A 17191-nucleotide genomic window follows, 5' to 3' on the forward strand; every position below is an offset into this window, starting at 1 on the left:
AGCAAGGCAAGATGGTGTCAGGGGTGGGACATTGTGTGTATAGCAAGGCAAGATGGTGTCAGGGGTGGGACTGTGTATAGCAAGGCAAGATGGTGTCAGGGGTGGGACATTGTGTGTATAGCAAGGCAAGATGGGGTCAGGGGTGGGACATTGTGTGTTATAGCAAGGCAAGATGGGGGTCAGGGGTGGGACATTGTGTGTATAGCAAGGCAAGATGGTGTCAGGGGTGGGACTGTGTGTATAGCAAGGCAAGATGGGGTCAGGGGTGGGACATTGTGTGTATAGCAAGGCAAGATGGTGTCAGGGGTGGGACATTGTGTATAGCAAGGCAAGATGGGGTCAGGGGTGGGACATTGTGTGTATAGCAAGGCAAGATGGTGTCAGGGGTGGGACATTGTGTGTATAGCAAGGCAAGATGGTGTCAGGGGTGGGACATTGTGTATAGCAAGGCAAGATGGTGTCAGGGGTGGGACTGTGTATAGCAAGGCAAGATGGTGTCAGGGGTGGGACATTGTGTGTATAGCAAGGCAAGATGGGGTCAGGGGTGGGACATTGTGTGTATAGCAAGGCAAGATGGTGTCAGGGTGGGACATTGTGTGTATAGCAAGGCAAGATGGTGTCAGGGGTGGGACATTGTGTGTATAGCAAGGCAAGATGGGGTCAGGGGTGGGACATTGTGTGTATAGCAAGGCAAGATGGTGTCAGGGGTGGGACATTGTGTGTATAGCAAGGCAAGATGGTGTCAGGGGTGGGACATTGTGTGTATAGCAAGGCAAGATGGGGTCAGGGGTGGGACATTGTGTGTATAGCAAGGCAAGATGGTGTCAGGGGTGGGACATTGTGTGTATAGCAAGGCAAGATGGTGTCAGGGGTGGGACTGTGTATAGCAAGGCAAGATGGTGTCAGGGGTGGGACATTGTGTGTATAGCAAGGCAAGATGGGGTCAGGGGTGGGACATTGTGTGTATAGCAAGGCAAGATGGGGTCAGGGGTGGGACATTGTGTGTATAGCAAGGCAAGATGGGGTCAGGGGTGGGACATTGTGTGTATAGCAAGGCAAGATGGTGTCAGGGGTGGGACTGTGTGTATAGCAAGGCAAGATGGGGTCAGGGGTGGGACATTGTGTGTATAGCAAGGCAAGATGGTGTCAGGGGTGGGACATTGTGTGTATAGCAAGGCAATATGGTGTCAGGGGTGGGACATTGTGTGTATAGCAAGGCAAGATGGGGTCAGGGGTGGGACATTGTGTGTATAGCAAGGCAAGATGGTGTCAGGGGTGGGACATTGTGTGTATAGCAAGGCAAGATGGGGTCAGGGGTGGGACTGTGTGTATAGCAAGGCAAGATGGTGTCAGGGGTGGGACTGTGTGTATAGCAAGGCAAGATGGTGTCAGGGGTGGGACATTGTGTATAGCAAGGCAAGATGGTGTCAGGGGTGGGACATTGTGTATAGCAAGGCAAGATGGTGTCAATTTAGGCTTATAATGTAAAGCTGTGGCAGGTTCCCAAGTACAAACCCACTAAGGTACATGTTGCGGCTACTTTGTGGTGTCTGGGTGGGAAGTGTGGCTGGTTGCTAACGGCTGGTATGGCTAGCAGAGGTGGAGCAGATGGTGTTGATGTTGAAGGGGTTGTCTATTCTGAGACAATTTGCAATTGGTCTTTATTTTGCCTTATTTGCAGTTTATAAGATTATTATGCATGTTATAATTTGGTATAGAATGGCAGTGGATCAGTTTCATCCTACACAGAGAATTTCTAGTCATTTCTCCCATGATAGATGTACAGGGGATACAGCATTACCCTGTGTAGTAAGTGAACCGTATGGGTTTTATGAACAAACATAACGGCTGGGAGGCGGGTACTGATAACGAGTGTTTGTATAACGAAGTGGTTTTCCATGACGCCCGGCGCTAATGAACTCGCAGCTTCTGCCTGGGATAGGGCTGCTAATCTGCTGCTTTCCTCTGCTTCCCCATCAATGGGATCATACACGGGATCTTACCGGAAGTTTCTATTGATACCAAGGTGATTGTAGGGCTTCTTTATGAACACAAGTCAGTTGTGTAAACATTGAAGAAAATTGTGCGTCCGTCAGAAATATCCTGATTAAGCACTGGTGCATATAGATACCAACGGGAGATCCTCTGCACCCATTATCTGTATATATGGGAACAATGGGAAGGGAGCAAGATGGCAGCTCCCAGTAGGTATCAGAATAGCACTCAATAGTAAGAAATCCAAGTCCGGCTTGGGACTCCTCCAGTTACATGGGAGTAGGAGAAACAATAGGTTAGCTGAAAGCAGTTCTAATGTGTAGCGCCGGCTCCTTCTGAGAGCTCAGACTCAGGCACACTTTACTGCTGCGCCGCAAGTTGGACTGATATCCCCCCCCTCACCCCCAGCAGCCGATCAGCAGAACAATGGGAAGGGAGCAAGATGGCAGCTCCCAGTAGGTATCAGAATAGCACTCAATAGTAAGAAATCCAAGTCCGGCTTGGGACTCCTCCAGTTACATGGGAGTAGGAGAAACAATAGGTTAGCTGAAAGCAGTTCTAATGTGTAGCGCCGGCTCCTTCTGAGAGCTCAGACTCAGGCACACTTTACTGCTGCGCCGCAAGTTGGACTGATATCCCCCCCCTCACCCCCAGCAGCCGATCAGCAGAACAATGGGAAGCGAGCAAGATAGCAGCTCCCAGTAGGTATCAGAATAGCACTCAATAGTAAGAAATCCAAGTCCGGCTTGGGACTCCTCCAGTTACATGGGAGTAGGAGAAACAACAGGTTAGCTGAAAGCAGTTCTAATGTGTAGCGCTGGCTCCTTCTGAAAGCTCAGAATTAAGGTGGCCATACACGCACCGATATTATCGTACGAAACCTCGTTTCGTACGATAATCGGTGCGTGTATGGCATGTCAGCGAGCCGACCGATATCGCAGGAAGCTGCTGAAATCGGTCGGCTCGCCGATCGGCCAAGTTAGAAAATTTTGATCGGGCGCCATAGAAGGCGCCTGACCAAAATTCTCCCTTCAGAGCTGAATCGGCAGAAGGAGGTAGAAATCCTATTGTTTCTACCTCCTTACCTGCCGATTCAGCCCTGAATGGTGTGTGGCGGATCTGACGATGTTTCGTGCGACCGCCACGTGTATGGCCAGCTTTAGAGTGAAGCTCATTGTGACTGTGTTACACAGTGTCTGAAGGATATTTTCCCTTTAGTGTAGTACTAAGGACAGCCACTAGGGGGATGTAAAGACAAACAAAAATCTTTTTGACAACTAATTTTAATACTTTTAATAGATCACTGCAAGAACTGCTCCACTGTCACCATAGGTTATCATGGGTTTCAAGGCAGTTCTACTGAAAAAAATTAAACATGCAATAGTAAATCAATACAAAAACAAATCTGTAACATATGGAAAAAGAAAATATTCATCCTAAACTTTCTTGAAAAAAATATATATATTTATTTTCCTTGGAAGGCCAAAGTCACATGCTATTCCCACCATTAACTTAAACTTGATGGACACAAATCTTTATGCAGTCTCCCCTACTATGTTACTATGTTACAATACGAGTCCTTTTCTGGCAGAATAGTAATGTTACAGAGGCAGCTGGCAGGGAATGCTGGGAGCTGTAGTTTTGTGATATCTGTAATTTTATGGGCAAACTGTACCCATGTGGTTTAACCGTATTTTACATTTTCCTCCATCTGACCAGATGCCTCAGGGCAGCAGCCCTGGAAACCCAGTCTGACACCACGTTACGCCGCTGTTGCCCGCAGTAACATACCCCAGCAACACTGCATCAGCCTGCAGGGAGCAACAGTCTGGGAAATTTCCATTTACATAACAAGGAGGTAGAACACAGGTTTGTAAACTTTGCTCCAGTGCTGATTAGCTCATAACAATCACATTGGTGCATTTGTCCTTGTTTAGTTTGGACACACCAAAGGGTTAAAGTTCTGCGGCTAGTTGCCAAGGAATCAGCACTAAGGGTAGAAGGAAATGATGGGCCAATGTGATTAGTGAGGTGTCAGGAAATGGGAGGTATTGTGGGTGGGAAAACATTGAGGTGAGAGAATTGGGGGGGGCACTAAGGTGAGTGAAGGAGAGGTTTGGGGTTAATGTTGACTTGGTGGGAATAATGTTAATGGGGTGGTTTGGGTTCAAGGAGGGAAGGTACATTAAGATCCACTCATTTGGTGAGGTCAATAAATGAGTGGATCTTTCTCCGGATATGCCCACCTAAGGGGTGACATAAGGCCAGTTCAATCCAATTACGGGTATAGGAGCCATTGGAGCAAGGATTAGGGATCCCCCAGAAACCGGGGTGCCTGCTCCCACTCTAACCTTGTTACTCCTGCTCCCACTAAAATTAAGTGAGACCCAGATATACATCAGTTGCCTGGAAGAATCAGATTTTACATTGGGGGTAAGTTGTTCCGTGGCCAAGTGGGGGGGGGGGTGGCCAAGTCCGCACTCGGAGCACATATAGTAATGTCATAAAGTGAGTTTTTTTTTAATTTTGATCTCTTTATACACCACCAGCATAAAAATTGTGGCTAAAGGTCCCCATACACAAGGCGATTGTAGCTGCTGATATGGGTCCCTTAGACTGATTCGGCAGCTTATCGGCCCGTGTATGGGCACTATCGACGGGCAGGTTAAAAAGTTTGGTCGGATCGGGGACTACATTGTCTTGTTAATGCAGTCCCCGAACTGACTGCGCCCTATACCCGTCATTCTAATTCTATCATTTGGTCCCAGGGCCAAACAACTGAATTAGCCTGATATCGCCCACCCGTAGGTGGGATATCGGGGAAGGTCGCCAAGCAAGCAGATCTCAGTGTGTGTGGCCACCTTTAAAAATGTCCAATTTTCCAGGAGAGGCCTTCTCTCTATATTCCTGTTTAGGGAGGGCATTTGTCCATGTTTATCTTACTGTGTAAAAACTAAAAGCATTGTATTCTACAGAGCTTATCCATTATCTGCTATGTACACGTGCCCTATAGCCCAAATCAACTTATATCATGGTATTTAAGCAAACATGTATTTACCCCTGCAAGGTAACTCTGCATTGTATTTAAATGCATGAAAATATATATTTTTTTTGTTACTGGTCCTTTAATTACAGCCCTGGATGTGGGTTCTGCCTTTTGTGCCTCCTGGCACCATGCAGGTATTCGCTTTGCCAGAGGTTATGGGTGTTCCATAATAGATACAGTAACTATAGTAGATATATTAGCTATGTTCCATAGTAGCTATAGTAGACATAATAGCTATGTCCCATAGTAGATATATTAGCTATGTTCCATAGTAGTTATAGTAACTATAGTAGATATAGTAGCTATAACTGTATATAACTGTAGTAGATACAGTATATTAACTATTATATCTACTATAGTAACTCTATGGAACATAGCTACTATAACTACTATGGAGCATAATTATTATATCTGCTATGGAACATAGCTATGTTCCATAGTAACTATATTACATATATTAGCTATGTTCCATAGTAGTTATAGTAGACATAGTAGCTATGTTCCATAGTAACTATAGTAGATATAGTAGTTATGTTCCATAGTAGTTATAGTAGCTATATTAGCTATGTTCCATAGTGAATAGAGTAGATATGTTCCATAGTAGATACAGCAGTTCTATTTTCTCACCCTTATCTGAATCAAGTGTATCTGCCAGTACAGCCGAGAGAGTAAGTCCATAGGGTAATACAAATTACATTGCCGGTACATTTGTAATTCTGGCCCCGGCCCTAGCTGCTGATTTACTACCCTCTGTGCTGTTCAAATACTCACTGGGTGATAACCCTATTTTTAATGCCTCAAAGTTATTCATTAAACAGAATATAAAGAGATCCCAGTATTCCAGTGAGGCACTTTGGCTCAGCACTAGGGCTGCCAGCTGTTCAGTACTGACCCGGGCCGCCTAGTTTTTCAAGGGACTCTCCGGGTCAAAACCTCCAAATGGAGTCCAGAGGATGCAATATCTCCACCCTTGAGGTCATCATGTGACCAGAAAACATCAGCAACACACCCCCTTTGTCCGGGATTAAAACCCTACAATGGAGGCAACCCTACCCACCACTTTCTTCTCCAGTTAGGCTAATGTACCACTGCCTGCCCCCTCTGTATGTGGCTCTACCCTGTATACACTACTACCAATCTGTTGGAGCTAAACCTTCTGTAATACTACTACCACCACCACTACAGTCTATACTGTACCCTGAGGAAAAGAAACCATTAAGCACCATTTGCCTTTTTTTAAAGTGGTTTTAATGAACCCACATCCTAATCCCGCCCCTTTCTACTGGTGACAAACAGGCACATCCAGTGTCCAATCAGACAAGCCCCTTAGAAGACAAAATACAAATCTGCGTAAATCCTCAAAAATATATATATTTTTTTTTAAATTAAATGTGGACGACACAAAACTATAAACATACATTTATTTTACACCTTAAAATGAGAATCTTCTAAAATATTATGTACATTAGGCTGGTGTTTGAAACATACACAAGAGCTCCGCCTCCCCCGCCATTGTAACGACGGGACTCCGGCTCTTTTTTAAATATTCAACATTTACAAAATAATTTAAACAATTTAAATAAATTTAAACAATTGAAAGTGGTCCGGTTAAATAAATAGAAACATAGAGGTATGTGCAGTGTGCTGAGGTGGTCCTGTATGCAGATACATGTCTAGTGCCAAGGGGGGTCTGACCCACAGCGCCCGGGGGGGGGGGGGGGCACTGCTTCTCCAGCCACGGCTTGGTATAACTCCCATCAGTTCATTTGGGGGGGCTGAAGTGGGCGGGGCATCCGTGGAACATTCCCGGTCATTGCACAGCCCTGAGCTTGCCCGCGGGTACCACTTGGCGCCCGTATATCCGCGCCGCCTGCTTCTCAAATGCACAAACCATTTGCTTGACCACCTCGTCGAAGAAGACATTGGCCAACTGAGAGTGGAGCAGGGATTTGAATTCAAAGGAGACCTGAAAAAGGGAAAAGTTGGTTTAAAAGTCAGTTTTATGATTTATAAACTCATTAATCATCCTTCTTTCCCCCCACAGACTCCAATTCAAACAGGACTGAGATCCTTACTGTGCATACGCTGGGGACGGGAGAATAAGGAGACATGGCCAGGTTGTGGCCCCAGCAATGTACCCAGGGCCGGTTCATCTTACAGAAAGGCCACACCGACCTAGGCCAGAAGGTTAGTGATTCTGCTCACTGCCATGTTACATACCGGCAAATCCTACCCCACCCCCCCCCCAGTTTATTTTTCTGTTTCATTAAAGGTTAGGATTCAGTTAGGGCAAATACTAAAGACTTAGCCAAATGCTAATCTACAAGGTGTATCATGTGAGCAGTGCCCTACAAGGTGTAACATATGGGCAGTGCCCTACAAGGTGTAACATATGGGCAGTGCCCTACAAGGTGTAACATATGGGCAGTGCCCTTACCCTATATACTGCCGGTTACAGATAGGCTTGTACCATATAAAATAACAATATGCCCGGTACCCCTGCCATGATTAAACCCCTGCCATGATTAAACGCAGCCCCCACATATATTAAGGCTGTGTATGGGGAAGGCTACTCACATAGAAGTCCAGTGTGCAGGTATCGGGCCGGCCTGATAACCCCGGGCTGAATCTCCATACAGTCTCCAGGTGACTGAACAATCTGCCATCGCTGCAAACAGCCTGCGGAGACAAACAGTGTGTTATTAGCCTTCCTCTGGATCAACTAGCAGTTAAGCAGATATATATATAGGCATTATGGTTGAACGTGATGGACGTATGTCTTTTTTCAACCCAACTTACTATGGTAGGCAACTGTGTGTAATAAGTAACTGCTGGAAGATACACATGTATACATAAACCCCAGGGATACAGATACAGACCCCCAGTGTTCAGTAACTAAAGACTTTATACCCTATATAATCACTGCAATAAAAAGGGCAGGCCCCTTGGCCACAGCCAATTAAAATGCAGGAGTAGCGGCCTAGAGCTCCGACAGTTCATTAACTACAATGACCATAATCCGTATCTAATTTATTTTGTGACTTATAACGCAATTACTGACGTGTATCCATGGTAATAATCCACGGGTGCCCATTATACCCCCTTGCCCATCTACTGGCCTGTAGACACACACTCCATAGCGAGAGGGGCACTTACCCGCACTTGGTGCCGAGGGATGACGGAGATCTCAGACACGTATCTCTCCACCACAGGGGGGAAGCCCACCTCCAGCTCTGCCCTCGTCACCCCCTTTTTACAGGATAAGACTTTAGAACAGTTGCACCAAGGCACGAAGATCTTGTAATTGGCCACATCCGCTACAATGTCGTACATTTGCTCTATGGAATATCTGCAAAGCAAAGCGGGACATATAAATCCATATTCATCCTTGCAGGGGGCTGCTGTATAGTAACTGTTTCCCCCCCCCAGCCTGGCTCTATCTGCCTCCCTATTTTGGGCAATGTTGGGTGATTCAGGGCATTTCTCACCTGAGCCATTTCAAGCAGCTGTTTGGAGCTGCCCAACATTATCTTCTTTGCCCCTGTCTCTCTGCTTCCCCCTCCATTTGCCCCCGTCTCTCTGCTTCCCCCTCCATTTGCCCCCGTCTCTCCGCTTCCCCCAAATGATTGGGCCCTAGGTTTAGCCATTCCCACACTGTACAAGTTACTCACCCGAGCACTTTGGATTCGGAGTACTCAATGCGTTTGCTGCCCAGGAGCGGGGCGGCGAGGTTCAGGAAGGTGCGCCTTGGTACCTGGGCCGGTGTTGCCGGGAGGGGTAGCGCTGGGCACTGTGACGCCAAAATCCCACAGGAACTTAAATACCTGCAAAATACACATGCAAGTGAGTTAGAATATAGAATGCCAGACTCTACACAGTCATCATTCCATAGGCATGTGCGTTAGAATATAGAATGCCAGACTCTACACAGTCATCCTTCCATAGGCATGTGCGTTAGAATACAGAATGCCAGACTCTACACAGTCATCATTCGAAAGGCATGTGCGTTAGAGTACAGAATGCCAGACTCTACATTCCATAGGCAACAGGGAGCATTTGGTTTCCAAGTAAATGATTTATTTTCACTTTTTAGAAGCTGGTCTAGCAGGTTCCAAATCCCTTTATATAATGTGCCTTTCGCTCACCCCCCCACCCTCCTGTCCCTAATCCTCTTATGCAGAGAATTCTCCTTTTAAGTCAGGTGTAAGGCAGCATGGGCTGGGGGGGGCAGATTGCCTGATGCTGCTTTGAACCAGGACCAACTAGTTTCTGCTTTCCCCATGGAGCCAAGTTTCTAGCAATTAAGCCAACACCCCCCTGTCAGCCAGTCAGAACCCAGAAGTGCCCGGCCCGTCCTTCCATCACACTGTGGGCAAATGCCCAGCAGGGCCCATTAACACCAGTCACTCTCCTATTGAATGGTCTGGGCTATAGGGGGAGGGGGGGGGTCAGTGACCCCATGTAATAGAGACATATCAGGAGATATAGGGCAGTGGGGCCTTTAGCCATTGCATAACTCCCGGCTTACTGTCAGCCAATGGCATTTCAGTCAAAGATCAGGGTCATTAGCCTTTACCCTTATGCAATCAGCACAGTGGTAGTTCAGCAACAGCTGCAGTTTGGCAACCAGGGTCAGTAACACTGGGACATATAGGGACTGGCAGCCTGCCGGGGGTTGCAATACAACTCCCAGCCTCCTTTGGCAGCCAGTGGAATTTTATAGATCAGTGGGAAGCCTTGCACATTCAGAGCTTGGCAGAACCCCAACACCCGCCCCCCCGGCATGATATAGAGTAGGGAGCAGTCGGTATTTGCACAGTAGAGTAACACGTTGTACTTTGGCTTGGCGAGTCACCACACACATTCCTAAGAAGGGAATTATGCCAACTACACACTTGCCGGGCTGCTCAGTATCACTTAGTGGCCAATTAGAGCCTCTGTTAATTGATTGCAAATGACACGAATGCTGACTAATTACAATAAACCGAAAGCCGGATACGCAACAAACAGTGATCAGCTTCAGGCCCGGACTGGCAATCTGTGGGCTCCGGCAAATGCCAGGGGGGCTGCTGTAAGGTGCCACAGACAGTCACTATTTATTGGGCTGGGGGGGGGCTGTTTGTGCCTCTGGGTACTGGGAATGCCAGGGGGGCTGTAAGGTGCCACAGACAGTCACTATTTATTGGGCTGGGGGGGGGCTGTTTGTGCCTCTGGGTACTGGGAATGCCAGGGGGGCTGTAAGGTGCCATAGGCAGTCACTATTTATTGGGCTGGGGGGGGGGCTGTTTGTGCCTCTGGGTACTGGGAATGCCGGGGGGGCTGTAAGGTGCCACAGACAGTCACTATTTATTGGGCTGGGGGGGGGCTGTTTGTGCCTCTGGGTACTGGGAATGCCAGGGGGGCTGTAAGGTGCCACAGACAGTCACTATTTATTGGGCTGGGGGGGGGGGGCTGTTTGTGCCTCTGGGTACTGGGAATGCCAGGGGGGTTGTAAGTTGCCACAGACAGTCACTATTTATTGGGCTGGGGGGGCTGTTTGTGCCTCTGGGTACTGGGAATGCCAGGGGGGCTGTAAGGTGCCACAGACAGTCACTATTTATTGGGCTGGGGGGGGTGTTTGTGCCTCTGGGTACTGGGAATGCCAGGGGGCTGTAAGGTGCCACAGACAGTCACTATTTATTGGGCTGGGGGGGCTGTTTGTGCCTCTGGGTACTGGGAATGCCAGGGGGGCTGTAAGGTGCCACAGACAGTGACTATTTATTGGGCTGGGGGGGCTGTTTGTGCCCCTGGGTACTGGGAATGCCAGGGGGGCTGTAAGGTGCCACAGACAGTCACTATTTATTGGGCTGGGGGGGTGTTTGTGCCTCTAGGTACTGGGAATGCCAGGGGGGCTTTAAGGTGCCACAGACCGTCACTATTTATTGGGCTGGGGGGGCTGTTTGTGCCTCTGGGTACTGGGAATGCCAGGGGGGCTGTAAGGTGCCACAGACAGTCACTATTTATTGGGCTGGGGGGGCTGTTTGTGCCTCTGGGTACTGGGAATGCCAGGGGGGCTGTAAGGTGCCACAGACAGTCACTATTTATTGGGCTGGGGGGGCTGTTTGTGCCTCTGGGTACTGGGAATGCCAGGGGGGCTGTAAGGTGCCACAGACAGTCACTATTTATTGGGCTGGGGGGGCTGTTTGTGCCTCTGGGTACTGGGAATGCCAGGGGGGCTGTAAGGTGCCACAGACAGTGACTATTTATTGGGCTGGGGGGGGCTGTTTGTGCCCCTGGGTACTGGGAATGCCAGGGGGGCTGTAAGGTGCCACAGACAGTCACTATTTATTGGGCTGGGGGGGGCTGTAAGGTGCCATAGGCAGTCACTATTTATTGGGCTGGGGGGCTGTTTGTGCCTCTGGGTACTGGGAATGCCAGGGGGGCTGTAAGGTGCCACAGACAGTCACTATTTATTGGGCTGGGGGGGCTGTTTGTGCCTCTGGGTACTGGGAATGCCAGGGGGGCTGTAAGGTGCCACAGACAGTCACTATTTATTGGGCTGGGGGGGCTGTTTGTGCCTCTGGGTACTGGGAATGCCAGGGGGGCTGTAAGGTGCCACAGACAGTCACTATTTATTGGGCTGGGGGGGGGGACTCTGTATCTGAAGGCTGGAATGCCAGGGCCTATGTAGAACCCCAGTGCAGGTTCTGATTGGGAGTAGAAGTTGCCGGTGTCGGCCCGTTGGTTCCCAGTACTGGTATAACTTCCCCCTGACGGTGCCTCCGGCCCAAAGTGCTGATCACGAGTTTGAAAGGAAACTAGAAGTACAAGGGGCGGAGCAGCAGTTCCAGGAATCTCAAGACAATGGGCCCCAACCCATAAATCCTTCATTCGCATAAACTGTATTTAATGGGTTAATAGGCCCCCAGCTTGCCCCCTAGTCACCTCCTATTAACTCAAATGAGCAATTGCCGCCAGCGCCCAGACCTTGGGCATTTCTGCAGGAAAATGTATTTGGACTGAAACGCTCCAGTACCGGCGCTGTGTCTGGGGTTTCCCAGAGAGACGGCGGGGGGGGGGGGGGGGCGATTGGGTGCTTTTCAGCTGGCAGTTAGCAAAATGGGGACATTATGTACCCCAGTGTGCCAATATTTCCCAGAATGCTAAGGCCCCGGGGGTTTCTGGATGAGACTGTAGGAAGCAGATTACACTGGGGCTTATTAGGCTTCAGATGGGGTGTTTCGCCTTCCTCTGGATCAGCTGGCAGTTAGGCAGGTTCTATATAGAGTGTAAGCTCTTTTGGGCAGGGCTCTCTTCCCCTCCTGTATCGGTTACTGATTGCTTTATATGTTACTCCTTGTAGAGTGTAAGCTCTTTTGGGCAGGGCCCTCTTCACCTCCTGTATCGGTTACTGATTGCTTTATATGTTACTCCTTGTAGAGTGTAAGCTCTTTTGGGCAGGGCTCCCTTCCCCTCCTGTATCGGTTACTGATTGCTTTATATGTTACTCTGTATGTCCAATGTATATGTTGGCGCTTTATAAATAAATGTTAATGTAATGTAATATAGGCATTAGGGTTGAACCTGATGGACGTACGTCTTTTTTCAACCCGACTTACTATGTTACTACTAAAACATATTTTACAATATACAATAAGCAGCAGAACCAGGGGGGCATATATGGGACATAGACAACATCCTGGGAAAGTTCTGAAATGATTCTACCGAAACCCAAAGCGTAGTTACCAGCTGTATTCGCGGCACGTTGGATCGGCCGATCACCTAGTAAGTTGCTCTCCCCCTACCAATCACTTACCGGATTACATGCTGCTTCCTTGCTGCCCGTGTAACCCCTTGGCAGTGCCGACTCTCCGCCTGTAGCAGTGCCCGGCCGAGTGCGGCGGCGCCCTTTCCCAAGTTCCCGGCCATGTCAGTCCGCTATTCCCGTACAAATGCCGGCTGTGGCGCTACAGCGATCCCCTTACACCGGCGGGAGGGGGCGCGGCCTCTGCGTCACAATGGAAAGGGGCGCGGCCCCCAGCGGAGCTTCCTATTGAGTAAACTGGAGTAACCTGTGTCCCGCTGCCGTCACAGGCCAAGGCCGGCCCTTAACCCTCTCACTGCCTTATATTCCCGGCAGAACTGGGACAGTGTCTGTTAACCCCTGCACTGCCAAACTGGCCTCCTGAAGGGAAAGCCAAGAGCCAGCTGTGTCTGTTAACCCCTGCACTGCCAAACTGGCCTCCTGAAGGGAAAGCCAAGGGGCAGCTGTGTCTGTTAACCCCTGCACTGCCAAACTGGCCTCCTGAAGGGAAAGCCAAGGGGCAGCTGTGTCTGTTAACCCCTTCACTGCCAAACTGGCCTCCTGAAAGGAAAGCCAAGAGCCAGCTGTGTCTGTTAACCCCTGCACTGCCAAACTGGCCTCCTGAAGGGAAAGCCAAGGGGCAGCTGTGTCTGTTAACCCCTTCACTGCCAAACTGGCCTCCTGAAGGGAAAGCCAAGAGCCAGCTGTGTCTGTTAACCCCTTCACTGCCAAACTGGCCTCCTGAAGGGAAAGCCAAGAGCCAGCTGTGTCTGTTAACCCCTTCACTGCCAAACTGGCCTCCTGAAGGGAAAGCCAAGAGCCAGCTGTGTCCATTAACCCCGTCACTGCTAAACTGGCCTCCTGAAGGGAAAGCCAAGAGCCAGCTGTGTCTGTTAACCCCTGCACTGCCAAACTGGGCTCCTGAAGGGACTGCCAAGAGCCAGCTGTGTCTGTTAACTCCTTCGCTGCCAAACTGGCCTGCTGAAGGGAAAGCCAAGAGCCAGCTGTGTCCGTTAACCCCTGCACTGCCAAACTGGCCTCCTGAAGGGAAAGCCAAGAGCCAGCTGTGTCTGTTAACTCCTTCGCTGCCAAACTGGCCTGCTGAAGGGAAAGCCAAGAGCCAGCTGTGTCCGTTAACCCCTGCACTGCCAAACTGGCCTCCTGAAGGGAAAGCCAAGAGCCAGCTGTATTTCCTAACCCCTTCACTGCCTTCCATTCACTTCTAAATGAGTCTCCCTCATAGAAAAACTGAGTGTCTGTATGAAGTATAAATACTTTTATGACAGTAACCTAATTGGTATACAAGCAGTCTGTGTGTATTATTGAGAGTATATTTTCTATAAATCACAACAGTGAGATAACCAGTTGATTTTGAAACTTTATTTTACCATTTAGGAGCCTATTGATCAAACTGTGGAAACAAACTGGCATTTAGATGCAATACATGACTAGCTGACAGGCAGGCATTATGGGTAATGTGTGTTAGAAGCAGCCAAGCAGAACAGACTAAAGGCTGGGCAGACACTGGGCAATAAAAGCTGCAGACAGCCCCTATAGACAGAGTTTGCAGCTAAGCAACCAGTGTATGGGGCCCTCAAGCAGGGGGGGCCCTGGGGCAGTTCCTGTAATGCACCCCCCCCCCCCCCCCCCCCAGCATTAGTTGTGCTTTCTGCACTAGCAGAGATGAATTTCCAGTTTAAAAAAGGAAATTTGGCTCTTAAAGTTACCAGGAGCAGCTGTTCCGCCCCCGGTAGGGTCCGGGCAGATACTGAGCAGGTACGGGGTCAGACTGGGCTGACACTTGCCGGCGCTCCCCTGGCCGGCCTGTCGGGGACCCTCCCGGGGGGGGGGGGGGTTGTAGGGAGGCTCAGGGTCGGACTGGGGGGGTGCAGGGCCCACTAGGGCTGCTGCCTCCAAGGTGCCTCCTCCGGCCGTGTCCCCCGCCACCGCACACCCCTAACCCACCCCCCCTCACATAGGCCCCTGTCCATCGTCCTCCCCTGAACGCACTACGGGAAATGCGTCAGGGGAGGACATTGGAGGCCAGAGGAAGCGGCAATAGGGTTGGGTCTGGGCCGCTGGGGCCCACTGGGTATTTTCCCGGTGTCCCGGCAGCCCAGTCCGACCCTGGGGAGGCTCAGAGGGGGGTTAGGGGGTGCGGTTGGTGGGGGCACCTGAAGGGCCCCTGGGGTGGTAGCCCTGGTGGGCCTTGCACCCCCCAGTCTGACCCTGATCAGGTAGGTTTGACAACCCCGTCGGGTAAGGACCACAACTCCTTCACACAGTCCCCGCCCCACAGGCCCAATGATGACCCACACTTCAAAATACAACATGAACAATGTAAAAGTTGCTGAAGATCAGTCCATCTACACCGTTATATAGACATATATGGAATCCACATTATGCCTGGGTAATGAAAAACTGCAAAGAAACCAGTGCAGTCTGCAGCATGCATCCAAATGAATTAGTTATACCCGATGTGATTCCCGATGTGTCAGATACAGATACTATGTAATGCAGGTGCCACCCCCCCCCCACGTCCTTGCCCAATGGCATTTTCTACCCTGTCTAATAGATTACTGGGCAGTTTTCATTCATATATCAAGGGGGCAGGCTGTTGGGGGGCAAATAATCTGCCGACTCAGTATGGAGGGACAGAGTTGGCAGCTTAGATGAGCCCATGCATGCAGCAACTTTTCAATTGGTCTTCTTTTTTTAAATTATCTGCTTTCTTATTCTAAATCTTTCCCACTTTCAAAAGGGGGTCACTGACCCCGGCAGCCAAAAAAAACTATTGCTCTTTGAGGCTATAATTGATTGTTACTTTTTATTACTTCTCTATTAAGACCCACTACTATTCATATTCAGGTCTCTCATTTGTACTGCTGCCTTGTTGCTAGGTAGATTTGGAACCAGATAGCTGCTGAAATGCCAAACTGCTGAATATAAAGCTAAGTGCATTGAGTGTGAATGTGTGCTACTATGCACATTTGTGTACTACATGCTATGTGCTGCCCCGGTGGAATGTCTCCGTACCTGCCTGTTCTCGCTGCTGCAGGTAGGCGCAGGTACAGGGCAGAAATAGTCCCGGGACTGGCTTGTACAAGCAGAGCAGCCTTTGTATTACACGTATGTGCTCTCTATGACGACACTAAGCTTTCATGCCACAGGCAGGATTACACACCAAATTCCCATTAGGGCCTTTAGCCACATTTTCCCAGCCACACTGCATTCATAGTGAAATGTGACCTTTAGAGCCCGTAGCCTCATGTTTCCTTGCCTAGTGCCCTATATCCAAGCAGAGCGAATGTGGGACTGGCCTAGTGGCCATGGTCCTCCCAGCCCTGAACATTCCATACATTTTTCCCTAAATGCAGGAAATCCTATTCGGAAAAGTGTGGGGGAGATTTATTAACATTCATACTGGGAATAGTATATATCGAATGGCCTATTCTTAACAACTTTTCAATTGGTCTTCATTTCTTATTATTTGCCTACCTCTTCAAACTATTTCTAGCTTTCAAATGGGGGTCACATTTTATCTTATTGTTACTTTCTAATACTTATCTTTCTATTTAGGCCCTCCTCTGTTCATATCCCTGTCTTTCTTTCAACTACTGCCTGGTTGCTTGGTTAAACCAGACCCTAGCAACCAGATAATGGCTGAGATTACAAACTGGAGATCTGCTAAACAAAAAGCTAAATAATTAAAAAAAAAAAAAAACATAAAAAATGAAGACCAATTGCAAATTATCTCAGAATAGCACTCTTTATATCATGCTAAAAGTGTGAAAACCTATTTTAAATAATGAATACAGGTATTATATTCCCTTGCTCCCCCCTCCACAGCTGTCAGTCCAAGAACAAAGGTCAGGGAAAGATACCAAAAAGCGCAGAAGTACTGCTGCAAAAAGTGCCTTTATTCACCACAACCTTTGTTCTTTAATGGCTGCGGATTCCCAGTAGTTCTCATGTGATCACCTTATTAACACTTTCCTGGCTGTTTGGAAAATAAATTGAAGCAGAAAGGCAACATGGGAAGTTGTTGGCTGCAGCAGAGAACTGAGTGCAGGCAGTGCTGGAAGAAAGGCAGGAAGTTGGCAGTTAAGTAGTTAACAGCAGAGGTCAGGGGGTATCAGGAGGTATCTAAGAGCAGCCAGGGCACGGGTCAGAATGCAGAAAGGCTTCTACAGCCTCTGACTGACTATTTTAGCACAGAACCGGCTTGGGCAGGGGAGCTCCAAGGACAATGGGCCAAAGTCTGGCCACAGTAGGAGGAAAGTGAATTTGCTGAGTCGGGCGGCTGAGCAGGTTTGAGCCGGGAGCCGGGCAATGGCTTGGGATGAAAGGGGTTGGCAGCTGAAGCA

At 49.0% G+C, this 17191-nt stretch overlaps 1 protein-coding gene and 1 long non-coding RNA gene across 2 annotated transcripts; one reads left to right on the forward strand and one right to left on the reverse strand.

The window, feature by feature from the left end:
* Nucleotides 1-1416: 1416 nt before the first annotated feature.
* On the forward strand, nt 1417-7276 carry LOC116407996. The gene is made up of 3 exons (XR_004220665.1): nt 1417-2026; nt 3715-3864; nt 7086-7276. It is a non-coding gene; the product is annotated as an uncharacterized LOC116407996 (long non-coding RNA).
* On the reverse strand, nt 6447-12958 carry coq10b (coenzyme Q10B). Its single transcript, NM_001017119.2, is given in 5 exon segments — nt 6447-7007; nt 7619-7720; nt 8198-8390; nt 8713-8865; nt 12837-12958. Coding segments are annotated over 5 exon segments (717 nt in total). The 5' UTR covers nt 12950-12958; the 3' UTR covers nt 6447-6851.
* Nucleotides 12959-17191: the final 4233 nt, after the last annotated feature.

Source organism: Xenopus tropicalis, chromosome 10 (genome assembly GCF_000004195.4).
Source record: "Xenopus tropicalis strain Nigerian chromosome 10, UCB_Xtro_10.0, whole genome shotgun sequence".
NCBI lineage: Eukaryota > Metazoa > Chordata > Amphibia > Anura > Pipidae > Xenopus > Xenopus tropicalis.